We start from the raw sequence: 20,709 nt of genomic DNA, 5'->3' as shown, positions 1-20,709 counted from the left end.
ATATTTTTAATCTAAAAAAAAGAAAATTAGATGAAAACATCTCCCAGAAACCAAAATCAGAGGCAAACGATACACAGTTGGAAAGCAAAGCTAACATAAGACCAACTAAGGATAGTGAATATTTGTCTAAAGGAGTTCTACAAAGAGCAAAACCAAACTGAAATGTTGATATCCAGTCAGTTCCTCATCAACTGCAGACAGGAAACATTTAGGGGTGGGGGAGATTACAGAAAGTTCCAAAAAAACAAAACTTGAATTTGAGGTGTGCCAGCAACTATTGACATGCCATGTATGTTGTATTAAGTACTTTAATCTGGAGATGATTTAAAGTACATAGGTGGGTGTGCACAGGTTATATGCAAATACCATGCCTTATTATATAAGTTAATTGCTGCTGCTGCTAAATCACTTCAGTCATGTCCGACTCTGTGCGACCCCGTACACGGCAGTGCACCAGGCTCCCTGGTCCCTGGGATTCTCCAGGCAAGAACACTGGAGTGGGTTGACACTTCCTTCTCCAATGCATAAAAGTGAAAAGGGAAAGTGAGGTTGCTCAGTCATGTCTGACCCTCAGCGACCCCATGGACTGCAGCCTTCCAGGCTCCTCCGTCCATGGGATTTTCCAGGCAAGAGTATTAGAGTGGGGCGCCATTGCCTTCTCTGATAAATTAACTGAGCATCCTTCAATTTTGGTATCTATGGGCATCCAGGAAACCAATTCCTCATGGGTACCGAGGGTTGACTGAACATGACTACATGGTCAATATTTGCTCAGTACAGTAATACAAAAGGGAGGAGGGAAGAAAGGAAAAAAAAAATCCTGATAATAGATTGACTATTTCTCTTATTTTCATGACATTAGGTATTAGAGTCCAACTGTAGGTGTTAAACCGTCAGCAGCAATATTCACAATTCATCTGATATTTAAAAGGCTCCTTCCCTAACAATTCATTACACTACATATCTGCAATTATTTAAATAACTTAATTCAAACATTATTTGAGGGGAAAGAGTTACTGAAACATTTTCTCTTTCTCCAAGCAAAAATGACCCAGGGTTTTACTTTCAGCAAATACCAAGTTAAAATGTTGAATTACAAGTTGTCACTAGACAACACTGTTTTAAAATGTCTCCTGACTGGTAAAATGTATTGTGACTCTAAAACCTGTGTGGATTTTACAATATTTTTATTTATGTATCCATTGGGAAATTACGCTTGGCTTCCATGACTAAGTCTGACTCCCGTAACTCTCTTGTGTTTTGCAGAAACCTGCGATCTTCACTAATAGGCTTTCATAAGAGCAGTTTTTATAGAGCAGTGGTTCTCAAACCATCAGAAATCACATCAAGGGCTTATTAAAACAACTATGACTTCTACTCATGACATGCCTGATGCATCCATGATGTTTCCTAGCCTATAGTTCAGTCTCGCTCAGTCATGTCCAACTCTTTGTGACCCCATGGACTCACAGCACGCCAGGCTTCCCTGTCCATCACCAACTCCCAGAGTTTGCTCAAACTCAAGTCCATGGAGTCGGTGATGCCATCCAACCATCTCACCCTCTGTCGTCCCCTTCTCCCACCTTCAATCTTTCCCAGCATCAGGATCTTTTCTAATGAGTCAGTTCTTCCCATCAGGTGGCCTAAGTATTAGAGCTTTAGCTTCAGCATCAGTTCTTCTAATGAATATTCAGGACTGATTTCCTTTAGGATTGACTGGTTGGATCTCCTTGCAGTTCAAGGGACTCTCAAGAGTCTTTTCCAACACCACAGTTCAAAAGCATCAATTCTTCGGCGCTCAGCTTTCTTTATAGCCCAACTCTCACACCCATACATGGCTACTGGAAAAACCATACCTTTGACTAGATGGACCTTTGTCAGTAAAATAATGTCTTTGCTTTTTTATATGCTGTCTACACTGGTCATAGCTTTTCTTCCAAGGAGCAAGAGCCTTTTAAATTCATGGCTGTAGTCGCCATCTGCAGTAATTTTGGAGCCCAAGGAAATAAAGGCTCTCACTGTTTTGTTTCCCCATCTATTTGCCATGAAGTGATGGGACCAGACGCCATGATCTTCGTTTTTTGAATGTTGAGTTTAAAGTCAGCTTTTTTTCACTAGCCTATAGACCTGGTGTCAAGTTATACCTATGGGATCCTGCAGGTATGAATTTTAAGCCAAATCCAAGAACCACAGCTACTGACATGCAAAGCTGGCATTACACTACTTAACTTTTTAAGAAATTATCTAATAGATTTTTGTTGTAATAGAGAGCTAATGACATGATCCAAAAGAAACAACAAGAGTTTAAAATCTCTCACCTGACTTAAACTGGAAGGTTGAATATCAACAAGTCTTGGTGAGAGAAGGCCAGCCACAAGACATCGATTATAACCATCAGGAATGACTTCATTGAGAGATGGTCCTGATTTCTTTAAAAAAGTCAAAGTCTATAACAGATTGATTAATAAGATATCAGTCACTAATCAACTCAAATAACCAAATTTAAGAATAACTAATAAACCCATTACCCTACTTTACACTTAACAATATGAAGAAAACTAAAAGGCCCTGAATGAAAATTGTGGAAGACTACATTTCTGCACTTCTTGCAAGGAAAGGAGCTTATAAGTTCTTGAAGTAACCAGTGTTTGTCAGTCACAAATACTACTACTGATAATGGTATTTTAAACTGCTTATATATAAGGTAACCCTGTTATCTTCTATAAAGCTGATAGACTTGGTAACAGATCTTAACAAACTTAATACACACAAAAGAAAAAGTCTGCAGTTTATTCTTCTTGGTCTAATGTGAAAGAGACCTGATATGAAGTATAAATATGACATTCATCCATATCTAGCTGATTATCATTTTAAGGATATGCCACTTCATAGTTTCCTGGAAACGCATTTTCAACATAGAGTCTTAACCCACTCTGAGCTGGTCACTGTGCCACTGTGCTAGGAACCTTTTTTGCATTACTTCATTTACCCATAAGCTTTTTAAGAAAGAAGAGAATTAAGAAGATGGACTAAAGTAAGGTACTGACTTACTTTTGCTTGGGATTCAGGAGCTAACATCCATATAAAGCTGCTATAAATACCCTAGTACCTCTTCCTAGAAAGTTGCCGTCAATAACTGATGCTACTAGCCACTATCTCATATACCTAGCAGAAGCTACCTTTTAAGATGAAAGAGTAGTTTATATAAATAACACTAAAGTTTAAATCCATGGTCTGACTTCAGCTCAAGAAGAAACACTCTGTCCAAATTGTTATTTCTTACTCACCTCCTTCTGAAAGCCAGTACAAGTTATATGAACAACTCCTGAGTTTAACAAACAAGTGGCATCTAAAAAAAAAAGATTTAAAAATATCCACTTACATGTTATATTTGGCATGGTATTAGTTCAACAAAATTTATCCTAAGAACAGATTACTAGGCAAGGCATGGTATTACTACATACAATAAATTTTAAAATAATCTGTCCCTGTATTTCTATCCTAACAAGACACCAAACCTTATCACAAGTTCACTTAATATGAAATAGTTAATGTTTTACAGCAAATTCAAATATTGATCATTTTTCTATAAAACATAAAATCATTAAATTTCTCGTGTACATATATTAAGTTAACATAGTAACTTATCCATACATGTTAACTAATAATGAGAAATGAACGATAATACACTACATACATACTCTTACATGTTATTTTTCTCAAAAAGTAATGTTAAATAAATACATACCAAAATTGTAAGTACTTGGGTTAAAAAACTGCTCAGGAGGTGGATATGAGGGAGGAACTCCCCGAGTTAAACTTCTCTCATGTACTAATATATCCAAGATGTGATGTGGAGAAGTCCTACTTACAACAGCATCCAGTGACCACAATGCAAAATAAGAGCAATTATGCAGATATTCTCCTGATCTAAAAGAAAATTTACACAATTATTAAGTCAATAAACTACTACACATAAAAATTCCTATAAATATAAATACATACATAGAGAAATCATACCTTAACGAATCTGGCATTTGTGCATGGTACCAACGATTTATGTCGAAAAGCCCCAAATATATAGAAGGCTTTCCCTGTCCATATATATTCACCTGCCAGGTAAAGACTGAAACACTGGTGTCAGGAGACAGAGCTAAAAGAGACAATTTTTAAAAACAGAATAAATAATCTCAAAATAAATACAACAAATATAATTAGGACGATTTTCCCATAAATTAAGACGTTTAACTCATATCTGATTTGTTAAAACACATTTCTATCATTTATTCTGTAACAAGAGGTTCATTCACTTCTATCTTGACTTTTTCTATTTCAAGAAGACCTTATTAAAACGTATTCATCTGAAAAACAGTAACTTTGGCTTGTCTTCAGTTAACAGTTTGGCAACTTCAAGATGCTGTAAGGAGAAAGTAGAAAATGATTTGAATGAAAGTTCTCCCACAAATAAATCATTGCTAGTACCAGAGACTATGTGTGTGTGTGTGTGTGTGCACACAGACGTGTGCAAGCTCAGTCATGCCTGACTCTTGAAACCACGTGGACTGTAGCCTGCCAGGCTCCTCTGTCCATGGGATTTCCCAGGCAAGAATACTGGAGTGAGTTGCCATTTCCTCCTCCAGGGGATCATCCCGACCCACATCTCTTGCTTTGGCAGGGGGATTCTTTACCTCTGAGTCACCCAGGAAGCCCAGAGAATATCAATACTTAAAATGGATGCCTTTGGGCTTTAGGGCTTAATTCTGTAGAATTCTAGCTGAGAAGGACTGATCCAGCTATATGCTAAGGCAGTGGTGGTAAGGGAGAGAAACAGGTACCCAAATGGTACGTGGAATGGAAAGATAGGAACAAAGATGAGAGACCAACAGAAGGAAAAAGGGAAGTAAAAATCCAAGACATAACTAATAGGAAATATAAAAAAGATATGAGTGGGGAATAAGAGACAGAGTTACATAAATTCTGTTTTGACATGTTTAGTTGGATATGAAAAATGGGGACAAGGACAGAGGAAATCTCTAGGATGAAAAAGCTATACATGAGAATAAATCCCAATAGGAACAAGCTAAACCAGGGCCCCACTAAGCATTCCCAGAACTGAATAAACCTATCATGTTGTCCCATTCAATTCTTAACAACCACCCTTTGCAGAAGGTATAAATGTATTATTCCACTCACAGATAAGGAAACAAAGGCTTAGTCACAAATGTTAAATAATTTGTGAAAGGACTTCCCTGGTGGCTCAGATGGCAAAGTGTCTGCCTCCAATGCGGGAGACCCGGGTTTGATCCCTGTGTTGGGAAGATTCCCTGGAGAAGGCAATGGCAACCCATTCTAGTACTCCTGCCTGGAAAATCTCATGGATGGAGGAGCCTGGTAGGTCACAGTCCATGGGGTAAGAGTCGACACGACTCAGAGACTTCACCTTCACAACTAGTGACAGATCTGGGATTTGAATCCATGTTGGATTCTAAAATCTATGCCATTATCATTCTGTCACAATATTTACCAGGAAGAAGGGATGACACTAGAGGAAACAAAAAATTCAAGACAACAAAACATGTTTGCTGTATATGTCTCACAAAATACAGAAGTAAACATTATTCAGAGACTACTCATACTAGTCACAACTAGAGACCTTTTTGAGTGTGTCTGTTTTGAGAGCCAGATCAAAATAAAGAAGTTGCTCATTTCCTTAATCTATTCAATTCTTGAGTTCTACACATCACGATCTGGAGAACAAGAAATACCTCGGATCTCACACAGTCCTAAATAAATCCCATAATTAGTATTCCAACTTAACTGCCAGGAGTACAAACTCTAGAAACCAATACCTGTCATATATCTTAAATCAAGACAAATCTTAAATCAAGCATTCACAAGATATATAATAAAAGTGCTTTAAACCAACCTTCATTCATGCTTTCCTCCCTGTCACCATGAGATCGAAATTTCTCTATACTCTGGCATCCCAAAAGTTTGGTATTACCAGTCTGTCCCCTCAAAGGAAACATGCCACCTGTGAGGTCCAGTGTGTATCTTTCTTCACAGTACTCCAACCCCTGAAATATAAAATGTACACCAATCTATGTCTTAATAGGATTCTAAGAAAAAGTTAGTTATTCTAAAATTAAATGTTCAAGAATTTCCACACAATATAAAGAAAACAAAAAAGTGAAAGACTGAAGAGAACCAATTACTGAAGAAAGCTTTAAAATTTACACATGGGATAAAACACAAATAAAAAGGCTAATTTTGTGTCTCAAAAATAATTACCAATAAATCTTCTAAAGCTGTTATCAAACACAGGAACCTTCATGCATTACTGGTTAGGGTATAAACTGGACCTAAGCAATGAAATTACAAACACATATTCTCTAAAGCAGCAAACCTACTTCTTTGTTTTCACTGAAGTTCTTGCTCTAGTTCTTAAATTCTTATTCACTGATCCCTGTAAGAATCTGACAAAAGCTATGAAATTTCTCTAGAAGAATGCATAGTTTTCCCTTGTTCTCCATGAAGAACTGGTTCTGGGACCTTCTCCCAATATCAAAATCTGTGGATGCTCAAGTCTCTTACATAAAATGGTATAATACTTGGATATAACCTATGCACATCCTCCTATATACTTTGAATCATTTCTAGATTACTTATTAATACCTAATATAATGTAAATGCCATATAAATAGTTGCTGTGGCACAGCAAATTCAAGTTTTGTGTTCTGGAACCTTCTGGAATTCCTCCCCTTCATATTTCTGATCCAAGATTGACTGAATCCACAGATGTGGAACTGGAGAGTTGGAGGAGGGGGGCTCGGGGACAACATGGACACTGTGATCATAAAAATACCACACAAAATTAAAGGGCTTCATGAATTCCCTAAAACCCAATCACACACCCTCAAGGACGAGGTTAAAAAGCCTGTTCTAGAGAAAGTATTGTGACACCTAACCAAATATGGTTATTTGGTTATTAACAGCACTTCACTACTTCTCAAGAATTCAGCCAGAAAAACAGACACTTAAAATGCTAGATGCATTTATCCTCTCTTACAAGTGTAAGCGACCAGACTATAAAGTCGACCCTATGGCTTACTGCTTGTTATATTAGAGCAACAAAGTGGGGTTATTTTTCCTGGCTACCAACTAGGCCATAAGCTTCAGTCTTGTCTAATCTCCTCATTCTAGAGAAAAATAATACCTGAAGATTTTAAGATTGCCACCTTGGTAAAATACCAGTGTCTTGATCCCTAAATCTAATACTTTTTACATTATGAAGACAGTATTAACTTGAATAGAAGAAAAGATTGTAATATCTCGATAGCTTGAAACAAACACTTAAAATAGGTAAACAATAAACAAAACTGATACTATCAACCGGTATCACCATTTACCTCATATAAGATTTGTCCTGAAGCCAAACACTTCCTGTCACCAAAGGCCAGCTGAAGCAGATGCAAACTCAAAACATCCCCTTCACTGAAAGAAACAGAAGCAGATGCAAACTCAAAACATCCCCTTCACTGAAAGAAACAGAAATTCGCTGAGGAGAAATACTAAATACCATATTAATGCATTAAGTACCTCTTACTGCTCAAATAAATTTAATTTGCATACAATATTGAGTGCATGTGATAAAACTGAGGTTACTATAAAGAATTTAGTTTTACTTGGTTGTTTTCACAAAATGTAGTCCTTTGACATAATAGCTGATTTAATTTTTATTGATCCTAATTAACTTAAGCTTATGTTACTTGCATATTTTAGGTGACATCTTACATGACTGAGACTATACGCTACTCAAAATTCATTCTTTCTCCCTTTCTTCAATAGGTGTGCTTTAGTTAGACAGTATTGGAAGAAAAAATAAATGGGATACAAAAATTGTTGAGATAAATGTCCTTTCTTATTCACCACATGGAGTCTTCAGAAGGCACATTACTCAAGCTGCTGCCAGCCCACATCACACTTGGATGGAAATATGGACCTAATGAGGACTATTCCAATAGCTGTCTCTATATTTTTATTTAGATTTTCCTCCAGGATTGACAGAAGTGACAAATCAATTCTTCCTTCACTGATGTACTAAAGCTTAAGATAAAACCTCAAAGTGAGGAACTCTAACACAAAAACCTAAGTTGACAAATTTCAGGTATCTAGAATTAAAAGCAGAACAGCCTTGGGAAGAGAATGTACTGGGAACACCAAAGAAAGCACTAAACATCAGTGAAAAATAAGAGAAAATCAATACTTACACTGTTCCAGTACTGGAAATGAATGAGCTTAACCAGTTGGAAATTAAACTGAAAGGAAAGATTTCTCAAAAGCTACACTGAGATAAAATTAAAGCTTATGAAAGAGAAGGCAAAATTAACCAAATTAACCTTAGGAATATACTGCAAAAGGCAAGTACAACAGAAGAACTAGAGAACAAAGTAGGGATACATAAAAGTGAGAGGCATATACAATAAAGAGAAAAAAAGGAATGAGATTATAAAAGAGGAAGAATGTTCTTATGAGAGAACACAGAAGACCATAAAAATTGTCTGAGGAACGAGAAGCTGCCTACTAATGTGTTATCAGCTTACTCTCTGAAATATATATTACATCCAAACAAGTTAAGCAAACACAATTTCTTCTCACTGATATCTCAGACTTACTCAAACATATAGGACCTTTTAAAGTCATTTCAATGGCAACTTACTAATTCATTGAATTATGTGGCTCTCATTAAAAAGAGGCAATATAGCACAAAGCTTTGCAAAAGAAATTAACTGCCATGCCATTCTTGACAAACATTATTAAAAACCACATTTATCACATTTACCTATCTTGTGTAGACTGAACAGCCCAGAGGTAACAGCAATTACGAGGATCATTTTCAGGTTCTTGAAAAGTGACAGCATATACAGGAACTCTTCCACCTTCCAACTGTGTGTAGTATCTATAACAGGCACAAAAATCAGTACACTTCATACTTCTAAGTTACAATTTCATGAAAAAGGAAGATGATGCCTCATGTACGAATTTGGGTTACTGCTCTTACAATCATCTTATCTTCAAAAACACACAGGGTACAAGACATCAAGAAAATGAGCATGGCACCCCATTTCCCAGGTAGAACTGGGAAGGGTTAGAATCACTAAAGCACGAACTATTCCTTCCAGTCATATAAATGTATGCCACTACGTACTGTTCCCCAATAACAGGTACTCCAGAAAGAGACGAAATACAGCCACAACACTCCAAATGCTTCAGCTGGGTCAGTTTCCCATTACTACAACAGAATGAGTTAGAATCTGAAGACGTCTCACAAATCCCTTGAAAAAGCATAATTAGTGAAGAGAAGAGAGTGTTCAAGAAAATCCTCTAGAAGCCAGGTTCTCCAGGCACTCCTTTGTGAGCAATTCAAAGACAAGAGCTGATAAAAGGGAAGACAGTGAAGATGGAATTCCCATAGGAAGCTACTAGGCAACAGCACTATCACTTCATCATGGGCTCTGTGCAGAAAAATTGAGTGTGAGGAAGTACAAGGACAGTCAGTGTTTACTTTAGGGGCTACTGACATCTCAGTATCATCAAAGAACCAAAGGTTAAAAAAAAAAATAGGTCTGGTATATATACATTGTTATTTTCTCTCTCTCTCTCTCTCCGTCACTTCAAACTTGGCAAACATTTATAATCAATCAAACACTGCCAAGTAGGTACCAATTTGTTGGTGAGACAAACTGAGCAGACGGTTTGGAAAGGTGACTATTTTGTTGACTCATTTGAAAGACAAGTTACTCAAGAAAATATTCCAATATTACTTGGAAGAAAAAGGAAGAAATATTAAATTGACAACTTAAAGGACAAATAGGTATCTATTTAACTCAATAGAGATATGATTTAAAACCTATAGTGCCTTACCTCCCTCAATAAAGGGAGGTAATTCAATAATTCAATAAATAAAGTTAAATTAATAAAATGGATTCCTCAGCAATTTTAATAAAGAGTTAATTAAAAAGTATTAATACAATTATATTTGGGGGAAGTTTTTGACATAAAACTTTTAAACACACATAAATATTTTAAACACAGTATTTTTTAATTTTCTTAAAAAGTCTTTACTTTTTTCTGTCAACTGAGAACTACTAACTACCTTACACATATGGTTATGCAGAAAAGTACTTCTGAAAGAATTCATGCCAGATATCTTAGTAGTGTCAAAGTTTACTAGCAAACTGAACTCCACAATGACTAAAATGCCAGGTTTGGGGTTTTTTTTGCTGTGCTGTGCAGCTTACAGGATCTTGGTTCCCTGAACAGGGATTGAATCTGTGCTACGGCAGTTAAAGTGTAGAGGCTAAACCACTGGACTAGCAGGAAATTCAGCAAAATTCCTTTTAAATACATTGATTCAACTTAAATTGATGTGCGAGAAGGAAATGGCAACCCACTCCAGCGTTCTTGCCTGGAGAATCCCATGGACAGAGGAACCTTGCGGGCTGCAGTCCAGGGCATCGCAAGAGTTGGACACGACTGAGTGACTTTGACTAAGTCACTCCTTTTTATACTAAGTCATGTTTTCATGTAATGGAAACTTTTGCATTCAATCCTTAGTCTACCCTATCTTTTCCTGTTTATGCTAATCTTTAAATATTGGTAACTGAGTATATTCAGAAAGAAATTACTAATAAACAATTAAAAAGTTGTCCTTACTCTTTTTTCATGCTTTTCATGTTCCAAAGTGCTAGAAAGCCATCAGAAAAACCTATAGCAAGCTGATTTGTCCGGTTTATGTAACTAAGGGTTGAAACGGCTGTTCCCGATGGGCTGACTAACTGAAAACACAGATGGCGTCCTTCTCGCATCACATTCTCTCTGATGTGCGGTACTTCAGCTGGGATGCCAGTTACAACTTCAAGGTCTAAAAAATAAATAGGACAAGTAAGATTAACAAACTATAAACAGCATAAAACCAAGTACGTCACCCATTATTCAATCAGCAGCTGAAAACTACCGGGGTCAATTAAAATAAGATTAGTGATAACAAAGCATACTGACTATATGAACTAGCCACCTTTATTTTAAATGTTATAATTTTCAAAACACATTTAATTGTGTAATATCTTTAAAATCTCACAGTACATATCAAATGTTACCCATTTTAACAGAATTAATTTTCTTGAGGTTTCCCTGGTGGCTCAGTGGTAAAGAATCCACCTGCCAATGCAGGAGAGAGAAATGGGTTCAATCCCTGATCTGGGAAGATTCCCTCATGCTGTGGGGTAACTATGCGCCACAACTACTGAGCTTGTGCTCCACAGTTACTGAAGCCTGAGAGCCCTAGAGTCCATGCTCAGCAACAAAAGACGCACTGCAATGAGAAGCCTGTGCATCACAACCAGAAAATAGCCCCTGCTCACTGCAACTAGAGAAAGCCTGCGCCCAGCAACAAAGACCCAGCACAGCCAAAAACAAATAAGTAAATAAGAAATTAACTTCCTTAACAATCATAAATAAAGCTGATGGTTTCTTTATTCAAATTTAGGAGTAACAACCTAAATTAGGAGTAACAACCCCTCAGAGAATGGCTGGTTCTCCGATGAGCCTGGTATATTCTGTGCCAGAAATCTAGGAAGCTATCAAAATCTAAGGTGATGTGTCAGATTCGATGAAGGTGCCTTCGTTAGCAAAAACAGGACACTTTTGAGAACAACAAAAAATAATGAAAATAAACTAATAAAGCATATTAAGTATTATGTAAAACCCCATGAGTTTCTACCTTCTTTACTTATAAGAGACCTTACTGAACCACTGAAAGTAGCTGAGTACCAGCTTCTTACTTGGAAAATCAGTACTTAAAGAAACGGTAACATATGCATTTATTCTGCCTTTTCTGTACAAACTGTATTTCAAGATAAACAAATACACCTAGTTAATAAAAAAATTCTTTTTAGATTAACAGAACTTAAAAAGCATTTTTGCAGCCCTATTGAAATAAGAGATCTAGGCAACAATGTCAATGGAGAAACAACTAATTTCAAGTATGATTTTTCAACCTTGGCCCTATTAACATTTTAGGTCAGATAATTCTCTGTTGCGGGGGCTGTTTTGTGCTTTATAGGATATTAACAGCATCTTTGACCTCTATCTACTAGATGCCACTTCTCCCTCCAGTATTAACAGCCAAAATTATCTCTAAACACGACCAAAAGGTTGATGGATCATGCTGTCATCACCTAAACCCACTAATCACTAAATATAAAACAAGACACCATGTGCCTCCAGATGTGAACCATTATGAAATATTCAGCACTTCTGAAAGATACCTGTCAAATGTTAAATCTGAATCTAATCTGAGCTAACTTAATTTACAGAAAATATATAATGTAAATAACACCATGTGAAGATACATATATCATTCCAAAATAATATCTTCAGCAAGACAGTGGAACTAAATATAAATAAATGAATAAGGAGAGGATAGAGGAAAGATTGCTCTACATTTAAATATACATGAGATGCAAACTGTCAAATGTGTTTGGATCTTGGTTCAAACAATTCAAATGCAAAAAGATGCTTTAGAGAAAATCATAGTAATTTCATTATGGACTAGTAATTAACACTATATCAAGTAATCATTAATGCTTTTAACAGTGGTAAATGGCATCATGATTACTAGTAAAATAATCATTATTTGCTTTAAATTAATAGACTCAAAGAGAGAAGGGAGAAAAGGGAAATAGAACAGATGCACATACGGTAAATTTTGAAAACTAAATTGAACTTAGGTTTGTGGGAATTCTTTTATTATTCTACTTGAGAATGTCCCAAATGTTTACATTAAAAAAATTCAGGCTCATTTACTGCTGTTAACTGTTGTGCAAGAGTAGATTCCCTCAATGCTGTTAATGAAGAAGGAAAAAATCCTATCCATCCTGCTTCTGATTTTTTCTCCTCAGAAAATAGCAAATGATAAAACTATGCCAAAATAACTAATCCATTCAATGGAATACTGTAAAATTATTCAAGAAAATAAAGCAGACTCTTTATGCAGTGATGTGTGTAAAGATGTATAAGAAACACTGTTAAGTTTGGAAAAGTTACAAACAGTACTTATAGTATGATAAATCTTAGGAACTTCATTTTCTCTGTTATGTGTGTTTCAGTGAAGTCTAAATAATTGTAATTATAAATTATTTATGTAAACAAATATATACATTTTGCTTAAACTCCAAAACAAAACTTTTTCTATGCTCTAAAATTCACCAGCTTTCTAATTCTCATAACTGAGAAAAAATTCACTATAAAATTAAAATTATAAAATTTCACTATAAAATTACTCTTGTGTGGAAAGGAACTACTGACTAATGAAATAAAACATGTTTTCAACTCTACTATTTCAATCTGTTGAGTTTTAACTATGAGTACAGGTATTTTAATTAGCCTTACAACTATAATGATATATCATGCACAAAACACACACTGGAGCAAAACTCCATTAAGATTATTTCTTTCATCAATTTTCTACAAAGAGTAGCTAAATCATTTCTAATAGTCCACAAATTCATTTTTAGTTACTGCCATTCTTACTAATCAATTCTTTTCATTTAAACTATATCCAAGTTTTATTAAGATCAATCAGACCTCAATATCAAATTTCAAGGTGTAGTTTCCATCACTATGAGAACTTCTTTCCCTTAAGTGTATGTGGGGCCATTATTTCTACCAAATCAAACTCTTCCACATAATATTTTGCAGATCTAAATTTTCATCAGATAATCTGGTTCTTCAATTTCTTGTCAAACATAATTTTTACTAAAATATTGTAGTTTTAATCAGTTTTATTACATACCAACAGTTCTTAATAGTTATATTCATTATTATATATTGGGACAAAATATTATTTGTATCTGTTTCTTAGCTGATCCAAAAATTAAAAGATCTGTACTAATATTACAGGACTATTTTAAAAATCAAGAAGGTCCTCAAGTTTAAATGGTCCTTTCCTAAAACTTTATAGATAATACACTTCCCTGGTGGCTCAGAGAGCCTGACAGGCTACAGTCCATGGGGTTGCAAAGAGTCAGACACAACCGAGCGACTTCACTCGCTCACTCAAGTTTTTAGGTTAGCTTTTCTTCCTATATAAACCAATCAAGAGTAACGTAAATCACAAAAACAAACTACTACTGAAGAGAAGATTTATAAATATACGCACAGTACTAAAAAACAAGGGCTTCCCTCTAGCTCAATGAGTTAAGAGTCTGCCTGCAATGCAGAAAATCTGGGTTCGATTCCTGGGTTGGAAAGATCCCCTGGAGTAGGAAATGGCAACCCACTCCAGTCTTCTTGCCTGGAGAATTCCAAGGACAGAGGAGCCTGGTGGGCTACAGTCCAGGGGGTTCCAAGAGTCGGACACAACTGAGTGACTAAGCACAATAGTACCAAAAGAGGAAATTGTCTCTACATTATATAAAAAATCTGTATTTATTTATTCAGTTTTGGCTGTGCTGCATCTTCGCTGCTAGGCAGGCTTTTGTCTGGCGGTGAGCACCGGCCACTCTCTGGTTGGATGTGCCGGCTTCTCAATGTGGGTAGCTTCTCTTGGCGCAGAGCACAGGTTCTAGGCCCAGAAGGCTTCAGCAGCTGCGGCACGTGGGGTCAGCAGTTGTGGCTCCCAGGCTCTAGAGCCCAGGCTCAACAGCTGTGGCACATGAGCTTAACTGCTCTGCAGCATGTGCGATCTTGCTGGGTCAGAGACCGAAGCCCTGTCTCCAGCATTGGCAGGCGGGTTCTCTACCAGAGTCACCGCCCTCTCTTTACTTACTAATTAATTAAGCTTTAGTTCTATTTCAAGATGCTATTTTGTGAGGGAAGACTTTTAAATTACTATTGTTTTCTATCGAATTACTTTATTAAATTACTGTTGTTTTCTATCAAATTACTTTATTTCTATCTTGGGCTTACCACAGGAACATAAACAGTATGCCAAAAACAGTATGTCAGATCCTACATACTTGGATAATTTTATATTGTCTGATAAGGATAAAGATTTTATACCTTTCAGCCCTTCTTCTGGTATTTACTCAATAACCTGAATGATGTTATTTAGTTGTGTATCTGGGAACATGTCTCTCTTTCAAGAACTACTTTAGTCTATAAACACTTTATCAATAAAACATAGTAACTCATGCAAAAAATATCCATGGCACACAAAACAATAAAACAATACAAGCAAACAATTTTTAAAAAGACACATAAACAAGTTTTTGACTCTTTTTTTTTGATTATTAAAAAAAACCAATCCAATGCATCAGAATATTCAGGTGCTCAATTTTGGGTTTTAAGCCAGGAATGACTAATTAATTACCTGATGCCTCTACTTCATTCTGACTGCATGACAAGTCATCCAAACATAGATCAATAAGAAGGACCTGTCCAACGTCAGTTACCACAGCTGCCACACCGAACAGCCATCGCAGACTTGGGTGTAAATGCTGAGTGCTTGCGCTGGCTCCTCCATGATTAATTATAGGTTCAATAGCTGTTACCTAGAAAGCAGAATGTATCATTTGTTTTCCTCAAACAAAATGAGAAAACACAATTAAAAACATAAGAAACAAATTATGAAGTTAAAGCAGGTTACTAGTTATACAGATATTAACACTTCCAATACAGAAGCACAAATCTGCATTTGATACCTGTGAATCTGAGAAGCATTATGAAATCTTCAGATGTAAAAATTACAACATGCACTTGGAACAATTGATGTTTACCTAGAGTTTACCATATTCCAGACATTATGCTAATCAATGCAGGATAACCCTTTGATATTGGACTATATATAGTTACACCCGTTTAAAGATGAAACACTCTGAGGCTTAGAAAATTTAGCTGAGTTACTCAAGTAACACAGTCATTAAGCCATTAAAATTCAAACCTAGATCCTTCTCACTTTAAAACTCTAAACCAGCTACTGTAAAAGTATATATAGCTTCTTCTCCAAAGAAGACTAAAAATAAATCATTCCAGAAAAATTTACTGTTTACGTTTATCTTTTTTAAGTCCTTTTTATGCCATAAAGCCTGAAGAGGTCTAACCTTTAAAAGGACTACATTATAATGGACTTCACACAAAGCTTTCACACTAATTGGACCTCTGAGTTTAACATGGACTGAAATTACTTAAAGAAAATCATACTTTAGTTACACTGTGGAGTTCTACTTTCCCTTTTCACCTCATGAGTCAAATGTTCAATGTCTGTACCTAATAGTCTGTATTTTAGTTTACACTTAGCTTTCCTTCTGTTTCCTATTGATTCACAGAAATTAATTTGGTACGATACTTGATAAATAAGTATTTGGTGATTTCTACTATAATACTGATGAACATCCTAGAAAGAAAAGAGAAAATTTGCTATCAGTGGTTTATGTGTTAATGTAAGGTTAAAGTTTGTTTCAGGCTGTAATCTATTATTACAGACAAAACACTGGCTTTCTAAGTATTTCATTAGTACACAAAACATTCTTTAGTGTTTCTAATTCTGAAAGCTGTAATTTCATGGATTATCTTCCTTTTCTAAATTATGGTAATAATGTCTATCATACTGAAGTATGTTTTCTGTAATTCCTTCAGTGAAGGATAAGTAATCTGCATTCCTCATATAAATACTACATATGAAGCTACTGATAATGCTACCTTAAGTAATTTTAAGGGCAGTTAAAAGCAAATTCAAGAGGGGATATTGTGCCTTTATTTAAAAGAATAAAAAGTCAGCTGACTGAATCCTTTTGAAGCTGTCTGTCACTCCTCTCCCAGTCTTTTCCTTCCCCTATATTTCATCTGGCATCAACCACTCACCCAATTAGAAGTCAACAAGTTCTGTCCATGTCACCTCTGGAATACACTTCTGCAATCTGTTCCACAGATTTATGTCATTTCCTCAGTGCAGTTCATCATCCTTATTTACCTAAACTACCTAACCAAAGGGCTTTTGACACTACAATTCTGCTTTCAATTAAAAATGTCACCTACAGACTTTAGAAGGAGGCCTCTAACTGCACAACTTGCCATTCACAATCTCAATCCTCACCATCTCTGGCTCCCACTTCCTCCTCCTACTCTTCCCTGCCATTCTACATAAGTCTAGTTTCCCAAATGTTCCATATACTGTGACTTTTTACATGTTGGGTCTCTTAGCCTGAAATGTCCAATCTTTTTGAGTAGAAGTCATCCAGGTGTTCTTCATGTTCCGAGTGCTAAAATGTATTAAAGTACTTATTTATACTATAATCCTATAATCTGTCTTCTCCTACTAGACTACAAGCCTTTTTGGACAGCACGGACCAGGTTCAATTTATCTACTTATTTGTAAAATCCAGCACATAGCTTGATTTACAGTAAGCACTCAATAAACTGCCAAATAATTCTGTCTTTAAAATCATTATCACTGGCAAGTACATATAAGGTATCAGGCTATAAATTATTTCAGACTTTACATTAGCCCACTGGGTCTGTTTCTTCACTATAAAAACATTATCTTTTGTCATTAAGCTCCCTTTTAAGTTTAAAATTCTATTCTATGCCTATATACATTACATATATATATATATGCATACAAACCTACATATACTTTTGTGTGTATCTAAGTGCATACTTCTTTCACACAGGCATCTACTCTTCCATGATTTTTGACTGTGTGTATTTGTGAGTGTATACATTTTCTCACCATGGAAAAAGAACAGTCATAAGTTTGAGGAAACAACTCGATTTCTATCATTACTACCAGATAAGATATCTGGCATATAGAAGGCATATGTATGTTAGAATTAACAAATGTGAATATAAAGAAACCCACAATTTAAATGTACATTAGTCAAATCAAAAATGGTAATAAAGACATACTTCCCATATTATTCCAAGGCTCAAATTAAAATAGAAAAAATTAAAAAGGCAAGGAAAAAATGTCATAGTAATAAATACAGTATTTTTATAAATTTCCAGCATCTTCATAAAACAAAACTGGAAGAATAAGACTTAGATGATACTTGTCCTATGAAAGATTAGAACACAACATGTCATTTTTACTTTGCAATTTTCTAACCAAATATAAGTGATAATTTAAATTCTACTTAAGTAGAGCTGACTCACAGTGGTGTGCCAATTTCTTCTGTACAGCAGAGTGATTCAGTTATACATATATATTCCTTCTACATATTCTCTTCTATTACAGTTTGCCACAGAATACTGAATATAGTTTCTTGTGCTACACAGCAGTACCTCGTTGTTTATCCACCCTATAAATAATAGTTTGCCTATGGTAATCCCAGGCGCCCAATCTTTCCCTCCTCTATTCTCCCCTCAGCCCCTCTGGCAACCACAGACTTGTCCTCTCTCTCTGTGAGTCTGCTTTTGTTTCATAGATAGGTTGGTCTGTACATTTTAGATTTCACATATGGTATTTATCTTTCTCTTTCTGACAATCTGCTTAGTATTAAAATCTCAGGGTCCACGCATGTTGCTGCAAATGGCATTATTTCATTCTTTTTGATGGCTGAGAAATATTCCACTATGCATGTATATATACATATATCTTCTTTATCCAAGGAAAGTTTCACTTTAAATGTTATATTGTTTTGATAATATTTTTAACCTCTTTAAACTTTTTAATGAAAAATAACAAACTTACAAAAAGTAATCTAAAATAAATGTATACAGCTCAATGAATTTTTACAAAGTGAACACACCCATGTAACCAGCAGGGGTTTAGTTTTGAAAACAGAATGCCATATATCTTAAGCAGTACCTACCCGTCCAGGAAGAACAACTGCTTTAACCACTCTTGATAAACCAAGGTCATAAAGACAGAGAACACTCCCTTCTGCTTCTTCCAATCCAATTAACAATCCAGTTCTCTTCTGCCAAGAGAATTCTTTCACAGCTAGGACTATAGGAGGCTGTTCGTTTACTCCACTGAACCTATATGCAGACAACCGCTCTCCTGTTAGAGAATTCACTACCTCAAGTTGTGGACCACAGGCCAAGCAAGCAAGTCCATTTTTCCCTAAAAGAAAAAAGAAATATAAAATTTTGCTCATTTTAATACTGTATACAACAAAACTAAATAGCAGTAAGCTCTGTTACATATATAATCTATAACTCATTATCTTCAAATTGAAATCTAAGCATTTATAGAACAGAGTGTCCTCAAAACAGTAAAATAAATTGAACTACTGCAATAAGAATAAAATAACCATTCAGTAAAGGTACCATGCTATATGCTTAAATATGACTATGCCAAAGCCTTTGACTGTGTGGATCACAATCAACTGTGGAAAATTCTAAAAGAGATGGGAATACCAGACCACCTGACCTGCCTCTTGAGAAATCTGTATGCAGGTCAGGAAGCAACAGTTAGAACTGGACATGGAACAACAGACTGGTTCCAAATAGGAAAAGGAGTATGTAAAGGCTGTATATTGTCACCCTGCTTATTTAACTTCTGTGCAGAGTACATCATGAGAAACGCTGGACTGGAAGAAACACAAGCTGGAATCAAGATTGCCGGGAGAAATATCAATAACCTCAGATATGCAGATGACACCACCCTTATGGCAGAAAGTGAAGAGGAACTAAAAAGCCTCTTGATGAACATGAAAGTGGAGAGTGGAAAAGTTGGCTCAAAGCTCAACATTGAGAAAACGAAGATCATGGCATCTGGTCCCATCACTTCATGGGAAATAAATGGGGAAACAGTGGAAACAGTGTCAGCCTTTATTTTTGGGGGGCTCCAAAATCACTGCAGATGGTGACTGCAGCCATGAAATTAAAAGATGCTTACTCCTTGGAAGAAAAGTTATGACCAACCTAGATAGTATATTCAAAAGCAGAGACATTACTTTGCTGACTAAGGTCCATCTAGTCAAGGCTATGGTTTTTCCAGTGGCCATGTATGGATGTGAGAGTTGGACTGTGAAGAAGGCTGAGCGCCGAAGAATTGATGCGTTTGAACTGTGGTGCTGGAGAAGACTCTTGAGAGTCCCTTGGACTGCAAGGAGATCCAACCAGTCCATTCTGAAGGAGATCAGCCCTGGGATTTCTTTGGAAGGAATGATGCTGAAGCTGAAGCTCCAGTACTTTGGCCACCTCATGCAAAGAGTTGACTCACTGGAAAAGACTCTGATGCCGGGAGGGATTGGGGGCAGAAAGAGAAGGGGACAACCGAGGATGAGATGGCTGGATGGCATCACGGACTCGATGGACGTGAGTCTGAGTGAACTCCGGGAGTTGGTGATGGACAGGGAGGCCTGGCGTGCTGTGATTCATGGGGTCACAGAGAGTTGGACACGACTGAGCGACTGAACTGAACTGATGCTTATATATATGCTTAAATTATCTTATTACTCCCTGTTATACTTCAATACAGAAATAAGGCAACTAAACTTTCATACAACTGTATGAATGACTGACTTGCCCAAAACCCATGGAGCTATGAATACCAGAGCCAAAAGTGGATCCCAAGTCTCCTTAACTCCCAAACTCATATTTTTACTACATTATACATTAAGCGTTAAACTACATGTTACAGGAGTTAGAAAAATATAACACATATTCTGTCGCTTTAAAGTTCAAAATCTAGGAGACAAGATATAACTAGTATAATAATAGGAAATACCAGAAGCCTTTATGGCCCCTGGCAAGTCTAGT

The 20,709-nt window shown here is 36.1% G+C and overlaps 1 protein-coding gene across 2 annotated transcripts in view; it reads right to left on the bottom strand.

Moving 5' to 3' along the window:
- Window positions 1-20,709, bottom strand: part of AHCTF1 (AT-hook containing transcription factor 1) — a 91,294-nt gene that overhangs the window by 51,737 nt on the left and 18,848 nt on the right. For both annotated transcript variants that reach the window (XM_069545493.1, XM_069545494.1), the window contains exons 3-12: window positions 18,813-19,066; window positions 15,374-15,554; window positions 10,717-10,924; window positions 8,843-8,959; window positions 7,410-7,494; window positions 5,927-6,077; window positions 4,021-4,153; window positions 3,749-3,930; window positions 3,288-3,349; window positions 2,319-2,447 (exon numbers count right to left, since the gene is read on the bottom strand). In XM_069545493.1, the coding sequence (XP_069401594.1) occupies window positions 2,319-2,447; window positions 3,288-3,349; window positions 3,749-3,930; window positions 4,021-4,153; window positions 5,927-6,077; window positions 7,410-7,494; window positions 8,843-8,959; window positions 10,717-10,924; window positions 15,374-15,554; window positions 18,813-19,066 (1,502 nt within the window). The remainder of the gene's footprint in view (window positions 1-2,318; window positions 2,448-3,287; window positions 3,350-3,748; window positions 3,931-4,020; window positions 4,154-5,926; window positions 6,078-7,409; window positions 7,495-8,842; window positions 8,960-10,716; window positions 10,925-15,373; window positions 15,555-18,812; window positions 19,067-20,709) is intronic.

The sequence above is a fragment of the Ovis canadensis genome, chromosome 12 (assembly GCF_042477335.2).
Source record: "Ovis canadensis isolate MfBH-ARS-UI-01 breed Bighorn chromosome 12, ARS-UI_OviCan_v2, whole genome shotgun sequence".
NCBI lineage: Eukaryota > Metazoa > Chordata > Mammalia > Artiodactyla > Bovidae > Ovis > Ovis canadensis.
This window is presented reverse-complemented; position numbering and strand designations above follow the sequence as displayed.